The 8,924-nt window shown below is 51.7% G+C and overlaps 1 protein-coding gene across 1 annotated transcript; it reads right to left on the bottom strand.

Annotated features, from left to right (window-relative positions):
- Positions 1-5,405: 5,405 nt before the first annotated feature.
- On the bottom strand, positions 5,406-8,924 carry CYP26A1 (cytochrome P450 family 26 subfamily A member 1). The gene is made up of 7 exons (XM_075534027.1): positions 8,711-8,924; positions 8,298-8,522; positions 7,795-8,085; positions 7,552-7,710; positions 6,930-7,064; positions 6,182-6,334; positions 5,406-5,902 (listed from the first exon to the last, which is right to left on the bottom strand). Exons 1-7 carry the CDS (start codon positions 8,897-8,899, stop codon positions 5,561-5,563), a joined length of 1,494 nt encoding a protein of 497 aa, XP_075390142.1. The 5' UTR covers positions 8,900-8,924; the 3' UTR covers positions 5,406-5,560.

Below are 8,924 nucleotides of genomic sequence, written 5' to 3'. Positions count from 1 at the left end.
AAGCCTTCGTTGATGGGGAAGTCACTTACTCCTGAGGCAGGCTGCTCAGACATCAGAGTTCTGGTTGTCCCAACATGTTTTATTTATGTCACATTGACCTCCTCTGTGGAGTCCTCGTGGTTAAACATTGGGCTGTGATCCCCAAGGTCAGCAGTTCAAAACCACCAGGCACTCCTTAGAAGGCAGATGGGACTTTGTAGTCCCATAAACACTTACAGTCTCAGAAACTCGAAAGGGGCAGTTCTACTCTGTCCTATACAGCCACTACAAGTCCACATCCACTCGATGGCAGGAAGTTTGGGTTTTTTGAACTTGGTCTACCTCTGACTTACCCTGTAAGTCGACACTGCTCTGGAGAAGGAGTCTGATTAATACAATAGCCTCTAACTACCTGAAGAAAACTAGCATAACCTCCCTAAATGTGTCTAGATCTTTCCACAATGACTCCTGGGCATCTGAACACTGATTGGTTTCCCCATGTCCTTGGGGGGAAAAAAAGGCATCTCTTCACCCCCAAACTGAGAGCAACAGAGGACAGATCATGAGCAATATGGGCAACTCTGGAGACCTGATCTGCTGACCTCAGGGAGCACAGAGGGATGGTGGCTGCTTCAGGAACTGACTGTCCAGTTCAAGGCAGCACCAGGGGACCCCTTCTAGAGAAAACACGCAGGCTTGACGAGGCTTGAAGTTGAGCACTTGCTAAGTGTGGTGTGGTCTGTACCCTCTTATTATTTGGGTTAAAAACAAGCCCTGAGCCAAAACCTGTGGACACTGGATTTCATGGACACAGGGGGGGGGAAACTGCTGGGCCCTGCGTTAGGCATAGAAGGGAGAAGTCCGCCCCCTTGTGGACCTCTGGAGAGTGACAGGGTGCAAAAATCACCTGGGAGGCAGAGCCAGGAGAGCAGCCACTTTGTCTCACTGCTCCCATTTCTCCAGATGCGTCTGGTGTCCTGAAGTGAATGACTCTGTGCTGGTGGGTGACAGAAAAATGATAACGGGAGCATGCAAGAAAGTCAAGAAGTGGCTATCCCAGGGTTCAGGAATCTTCCAAGAGAGCGTTGAAGAGAAATTTCCCTTAAGTCAGTTCTGACTCATAGGCAGCAGAATGATTAATACTGCTCCGTCCTGCGACATCCTCACAACTGTTGGTGTGTTTGAGCCCATTGTTGCCGTCGATGTATTCATCTACCTCGTTCAGAGTCTTCCTCTTTTGCATTGACCCTCTAGCAAACATGATGCCCTTCTTTAGGGACAAACCTTCTCTAGTAACTTGCCCCCAAATATGTGAGACGGAGTCTAACCATCTTCCCTTGTAAAATGCACTTGGCTGTACTTCTCCCAAGACTTTCCGATTTGTTCTTCTGGCGATCTGTGGTATACTCAATACCCTTCTCCAACACCATAGTTCAAAGGTGTCAATTCTGCTCTCGTCTTCGTTATTCATTGCTCAAATTTCGCTTGCATAGGAGGCCATGGGAAATACCCTGGCTTGGTCAGGTTAATACATTAGTCCTTAGTGTAATAGCTTCTGAGTTTTAAAAGGTGCTTTGCAGGTGTGATTAGCTGTTTGGCACTCAACTGACTGGTGTCATAGCTATCTAGCACTGCTGTACCAGAAATACCCCAGTGGTTGACGTTAGCAAACAGACATCTCTTTTGTCACAGTTAGGAGGCTAGAAGTCCCACTGGGGGAGGCTTTCTCTGTGTCAGCTCTGGGGAAATCCCTGGCCTCCTTTCAACGTCTGTGGGCCCAGCATCCCTTGGAGATCTCCTTGTGTTCTGGTGTGGCTCTTCCCCTGGGTCTGGGAGGAACCCCAGGTTCAAAGGTCCAGTTTCAATCCCTTCTCCTCTGTCTTGGTGGTGCTGAGGCTCCTCCTCCTGATTACTTCTCTCTCATTTTATCTTTGACGAGATAAAAGTTGATCAGGCCACTCCACAGGGAAACTCCCGTTCCCTCAGTGTTGTATCGGAGCAGGGCTGTGACCTTTAGAGTGTTACATTCCAACTTGTTGTCAGGGGCGGTCAAGTCGATTCTGACTCATAGCCCACCTGTGCACAACAGAACAAAGTACCGCCAGGCCCTGCGCCATCTACATCCTTGTTGGGTTCGGTTTGACCCCACGGCTGCAGCCACCTTGTCCGTACATCTCCTCAAGGGCCTTCCTCTTCTGTCCTTCCACTTTACCAAGCATGATATCCTTTTCCAGGGACTGATTGCTCCTGACAGGTCCAAGTTCGAGAGACAGTGTCTTGCCATCCTTGCTTCTAAGAGCAGTGCGGCTGAGCTCCTTCCATGGCAAGCTGTTTGTTCTCACAGCAGTCCGTGGTACTTTCAGCCTTCTTCGCCGACACTGTAGTTCAAACGCATCAATTCTTCACTGATCTTTATTCCATGTCCAATGTTCACATGCATATATTGAACTTACCGTGGCTCACCTTCCTCCTGAAAATGACAGCCTTGCTCTTCAACACTTTCAAGAGATGTTGTGCAGCTTCTTACCTTAATCTCCCTACAATTGATCAGTTGATCACATCAGATCACCTCACTAGAGATTGCTACATCAGTATGGAACTGCCAAATCACTGAGAATCATGACCCAGCCAAGTTGCTGCATATTTAGGGGTAGGGGCCATAAAGATAGGCACTCTGAACTCACCCACAGGTCACTCAAAAGAAGGGTCTGATTATCTACTTCTGAAAGACCAAAGCCATGAAAACCCCATGGAACGTACACAGGGCCGTCATGAGTCGAAATCCACCCCACAGTAGCTAGTACTGGTCCTAGCTGCGTAAGACAGGGAAGAGAGGAGCAAGGGGCTACCCTGGGTCTCCCACTGGCTATGTAACCTCAAACAAGTCACCGTCCCTCCCTGAGCCCCCACGGACTGAGATAATCCGTGTGATTAGAAACCTCCAAGCCCCAGCATTCCTAGACTCTGCCCTTTTGGTGGTCTGTCTGTCGTAGGCCCATACTTCTGGTGGGAGAGGGAGGTGAGAGGTGCCTGAAAGGAAAGCCAAGGGCATCAACTAGACCAGGTTGGCAGGCCCACACCTCTTTCACCATGCCTTGCCCTCGAAGGCCTGAAGGGTTACCCCAACCAGGTCCCCAATTTGGTGGAGTTTCCATCTAGCCCTACGACTTCATCCAGAAGCATTTTTCTTAGGTGCCGGGTGGACACTGGCCCCGAGGTGCCTGTGCCATAAACTCGGTGTGACCCAGCCCCACTTTGGTTCCAACATCACAGCCAAATTCAGCCTTGTGACCACCCACTTGTCATTTGTCTTTATCCGGCACTAAGCATGTTATCGAAGATTGTATTTTTAGTGTATTTTTAGGTGGATTCTGTACTAGTCTATAATTGATCATAATTGGGGTTCACTATAGACTGGGGAAATACAAGCCAGAACACTTTCTCCAAAGTTCTTCAGATAAACAATGAAAGTGTGTTTGAAAATTAACTTATGTGCTGAAATGGCTTACATTTTCTTTAACCACACTATGCTCACCTGTGCCCGGTGTCACCAAAGACGTTATTTGTTGCTCCGCTCCCACCCACCCAAATACGTCTTGTAAACCTTAACCCCTATTCCTCTGGTTACCCATTGAAAAATAAGTTGTTCTTGTTATGTTAGGAAGCAGGGCTGGTATAGGGTACCCTTTGCGGTAGAAAGGAGTCGAGACCATCCAGCAGTGCTCTGATGGGGTAAGGCAGAGGCTACGTAAGACACATGGAAATCTTCATGGAATGAGGATGCAGAGCCTGAAGAAACAAGGACCTTCCTCCAGAGCTGCCACAGAGAGCGAGCCTATCTTGGAGTCCTCTCCCTGAATTCGAACTTCTTGCCTCCTGAACGGTGAGACGGGAGAAAGACGAGGCTGTCTGCTCCCCTACAGACAGAGCTACAGTCTCAGAAACCCACACGGCCCAATCTACCCTGTCCCACTCAGTCTGTGAGTCAGCATGGGCTGCATGGCAGTCACTTGAGCTGGAAATGTAAGCGAATATATTTCTGTTTGTTAAAGTCGCCCACTGTGGTCTTTCTATTTTAACAGCACTAGACAACTGAGATCTTCTTAAAAGCCTAGTTGTCCTTAAGCCACATAAAAAGTATTGAATCCGTTTATTAAAAAATGTTTAAGGTCTCTATAAATTCTGTGATGCAATGGCCTGAAGGCCACCGTCCTTCAAGTTGAAGTGACCCCAGCGTGTTATATGGACAGTGGCTGAGAGTTTACACAATACAGTACCCTAAAGCTTTGACTGGAACAAAATAAGCCTCTTAAAAAAAACTCACTTTCAAAACAAAGACATATTGTAGGGCATGATCAGTTATTATGTAAATACCCCTTCAAAAAGCCCAGGAATTCAACAATAAGTATAACATAAAACAAAAACCTGAAATCTGGAAACCTGAAATCTGGTAGAGAGAACCCCCTTTTAAACGACCTCAGTAGACCACCCGGCTTCTGCAGCCTTGCCAGATTTTCAGTTGTCACGGGAAGCCAAAAGTCCAAACCCTACGCCTCCTCAAAGAGGTTTTCAGCGAGCAGAACGTAACATTTCAAAATGGGAAACGTGCTGGCATCAGCAAGGCATGGGGACTACTAACATTTCTGGATTGAGTCTGGCCTTTGGTTCAGAACGTGGCTATACCAGGGCCAGAATTGTGACAAAACTGCGCTTTCAGGAAGGTTAGCCAAGGTTCACAGGGTCATGACTGGGCCATTTTATCAGTCATGTCAGGTTCACACCCTATTGCCCGGGACAGATAAATACTTATCTATCAGTTTGCTAAATCTACTCTTGTCTTATTTTGAATAAAGAAAATCTGGACTGGCTTATCTAAAGCAGAGCCATGTCTTTCCCAATCCTGTCTTCATCTGCAACTTCTGAGTCACTGTGGAGCCCTGGTGATTTTTTTTTCTTCCTTTTGCCCTTATTTTCATCAGCAGCAGTCAATCATTGGCGGGACCGGGGATGTTCGAATCTAAACCCTGCTAACATAGGAAAAATCACTTGGGCACTCTCCAACCACTTGGGTTTATTGATGAGAGGAACTAGAAGTGTTATATTTGATCATTTTCAGAGTGGCAACTTGTTGGTACCTTGTGGATTCATCCTTCTTTAAAGTAAAGCAAACAAAAGCTAAACTCAGATAGAATGAACTTTTGATAGCTTTTCTAAATCGGGATTCTAAAGGACCACAGAACAACTTAGAAAGGTACCTTTGAAACCAGATGGGCACTGAGGACAAGTAAACCCACACTGACATTTGGCAACCTGATTAAATCCCAGATGGACAAATATTAAACTGAGACATTTTCCCTGAGAGGCGTCTTAAAGGCACAAGAAGTGCCTTAGCAATGTACTTTATTTGGAAATTATACAAATCCACTCTTTTAATATTTGAAGACAGTAGAACTAGAGTAGAGACATAAATATTATAATATACATTTTAGAATTAAATACAATACAGTCAGTAGAGGACACTATATAAAAAAAACTCCTATGTACACTTCCAATAAGTCTGAGGTTTGGGCATTGACACTGATCAGATTTCACCCTGGAAATGGGTGAATCTTGCAGGGAGATTGTCCACAGGGTACACGGTGGGACTGGTTTTCATGGTAGGAGGTCCATTTAGAAGCTGCCAGTCACAACGCTTGGCCAGCTCCACTGTAAATATTTTGAGAAGAATTTTTGCAAACTCTTTGCCTACACAGCTTCTAAGGCCTCCTCCGAATGGAATGAAGCTGAAGCGGGCTGCATCTTCGGGGTGAGGTGCCATGAATCGGTCGGGATTGAATTCCTCCTTGTTGGTGAATATGTCTGCCACATCATGAGTGTCGCAAATGCTGTAGATGACATTCCAGCCCTTGGGAATCTGGTATCCCTGAAAAACATGATGGCGTCCCAAGAGCTGACTGACTAGGGATTTCACTTTCAGCAAGAAAACAAGCCACCCCTGTTGTCCTTTAGGGAACGATGAACTCACAACAAGAGACACAATGTGACCTTTTGGTGGCCTAAGTAAGAGTCCACGTGGGGAAAGGCAGTGTTATCAAAATCGGAAGGGCTTTAAGCCTCTGCCCAGAGAAGCCAGGTGGGGGGTGGGGTTTACAGCCATAACAAAAGGGGTTGAGGGGTGGAGGAGGGCGGGAGAGAAACTTACATTCAATTCAAACGTCTTAAGAGCTACCCGAAAGCCTCCTGGAACTGGGGGATTCAGTCGGAGGGTCTCCTTAATCACACACCCAGTGTATTTAAGCTGTTCCAACATTGCCATGTCCAACTTGGTGTCCCGGTTGCTCTTGCAAAGTAAGTCCTGTTGAAACAGTGGCATGGAGGTGGCCGCTGAGCCCGGGAGCCAATAAAATCAGCCCAGCGGAGGTAAACAGGGCTTAAGTGGTGGCGAAATGCAAAGGGGCCCAGGATGGGAGACTGAGGGGGAAACTGGGAACAGTTAGTGACCATTGGCCTCCCTCACCCCAATACCCCGCCCAAATCCACTGTTTACAATTCCAGGAGTGTATTGGCCAAGCTTCTCCCCATCCCCACCACCGCCCACACGGAATCAGGGGGAAAAAGAAAGAAAACCCGCACCCAGACAATTCTATCACTGACCAGAGGCCCCTAGTAATGCCTAAATCGCAGAAAACAGTACCCGTTGGAAATCTCCAGGGGTGGGAGGGGTGGGGGGGGGCCAAGGTCAAACTGGGCGATGGGACCAGACTTCTTAGCTATTCACAAAACCGATAGTCTCTTCCCACGGGGCCGTCCTCCCCTGGGTTCTGCACTTTCAAAATCCTCCGGAGGAGATAGTATTTCAACGTCCTTCCGGGACGTAGGCTCTGAAGCAGCGGAATGTCTTAAGCTAACTGGGAGCCACCCGGAGGCCAAGGCCGGCGTAGGCGCCTTACCTTGTTCTTCAGCTCCTCTCGCACCTTCTGGAGGACGTGGGGGTAGAGCCCCAGGTAAGTGATCAGAGACGTGGCTGCACTCGCGGTGGTTTCGTGCCCTCCGAAAAGGAGTTCGGTTGAAGACTGCTGTAGAGCCTGGAGAACAGAGCGGAGCGGAGCGTTTCTACAGGAAGATTACCCGTCCGCCCGCCCGCCCGCCGTTGACTGAAAGCTTCCAAAGGAAGACTAGCGAAGATCCAAGTAGTGCTGGCTGACAAAAGGACGCTGGGCTTCCTAAGGCCCATGTATTTCTTTACTGGCCCAAATTAGCAAAATGCCAAGTCTCTTAAGTTCAGCTAGGGCAAGAGCCCAACTGTTCCAGGAACCCCGGAATTAAAGCAGTCGCTTTTTTCTTAAAATCCGTAAAAGCTGAATTATTTACATTTGGCATATTCCAGCTTAGCCTGTGAAAGCCGGGCGGGGCGGGGCGGGACCCGGCCAGTTCTGCGGTTCTGTCTGCCACAGCTCTGCGCCGCCCTCCCAGCCTCCAGTGCCACCGGAGGGAAGCAAGGCGCGCTCCGGTCCCCAGCACCCCCACCCCACCCCCAACGACCCTAGGAGCGCCGGCGGCGCCAGGCCTCACCTGCATGTCCAGCCGCTCCCCCTTCTCCCAGGAGTGTTCGATCAGCAGCTGCAGCGCGTCTTTGCAGCCCCCGCCCTCCTCCACGGCCCGCAGCCGGCAGATCTTGGCGCGAATGTTCTCTTCGATGCGCGCGTGGATCAGGTTCCGCGCCTTCATGCCCTGGGCGCAGAGAGCGCGCCTCGGTCAGCAGACGCCCGGCTCCCGCGCAACTCCCGCCGCCCAGGACCCGCGCGGCGCCCTTACCCGGTACAGCCCGCTGAAGGGCACGTCGATGGGCAGAGAGAAGAGGTTGCGGGTCATCTCCTCAAAGGCCTCCACCAGCTCCTGCTCGGCTTCCGCGCCGCTGGCCAGAGGCGGCTCGCAGCCCAGCAGAATGCGCATGGCGATGCGGAACATGAGCCGCTTCACCTCCGGGTAGACCAGGAGGCCGCCCTCGCCGCTGCTCAGCCAGCGTTCCAAGCAGCTGCCCACTTCCTCGGCGATCACCGGCACGTAGCACTGGAGCGCCTCGCGGCTGAAAGCCCGCATGATCACCTGAGCGCCGCCGAGGAGGGGAAGGGTTAAAGACGCGTGTGCGCGCGCCCTGCTCGGCCCCCTCCGGACCACCCCTGCCTCCGGGGAGGACCGGAGGCGGGTCGCGGTGCAAAAGCTCCACCAGGGTCAGGTGCTCTCCCCGCCAGGGCCGTGCGGCCCCTCCGCTGGCACCTGGGCAGGGCAGGGGGACGCCCTCCCGAGCCCTCCCTCACCTTTTTGCGCTGCTTGTGCGAGGAGTCGTGCAGGTTGGAGAGGCAGCCAGAACCCAAGATGGTGCGCACCGACGCGGGCCAGTGGACCGCCACCAGCCGGTGCTCCCCGAGCAAAATGCGCCGCACGTTGTCGGCGCCCATCACGCGCACCGTGGGTCGCCCGAACAGATGCGTCTTGTAGATGAAGCCGTATTTCCTGCGCTTCATCTGCAGGAACTTCCTCCTCTGCGAGAAGAAGGCGGAGGCCGGCGTCAGGGGGCGCCGGGGAGCGCCGCCGTCTCCCGCGAACCCGGCTCGCGGGGATCGCCGCCTTCTTCCCGGGAGCGCCCCCCTGGCTTCGGAAGGGAGCAGCTCTGAGCCAGAGCCGAGCGCGGCTCCCGGGAAGCGTCAGGTCCCTCCGGGAGCTCCCTTACCTGCAGCACCATCTGCAGCGTCTCCCCAAAGAAGGGGAAGCCCATGGTCCCGGGGGGCAGGGGCAGGGCGCACGTGCGGTCGCGGCCGCTCACGCAGTACAGTTCCCAGAGCTTGAGCGCGGCCAGAAAGAGCAGCAGCGGGAGTACGAAGGTGCACAGCGCACTGGCGAGCAGCGCGGGGAGCCCCATGGCGCGCCGCGACCTCCCGCGCCAC

The sequence above is a fragment of the Tenrec ecaudatus genome, chromosome 16 (genome assembly GCF_050624435.1).
Source record: "Tenrec ecaudatus isolate mTenEca1 chromosome 16, mTenEca1.hap1, whole genome shotgun sequence".
NCBI classification, from domain to species: domain Eukaryota; kingdom Metazoa; phylum Chordata; class Mammalia; order Afrosoricida; family Tenrecidae; genus Tenrec; species Tenrec ecaudatus.
This window is presented reverse-complemented; position numbering and strand designations above follow the sequence as displayed.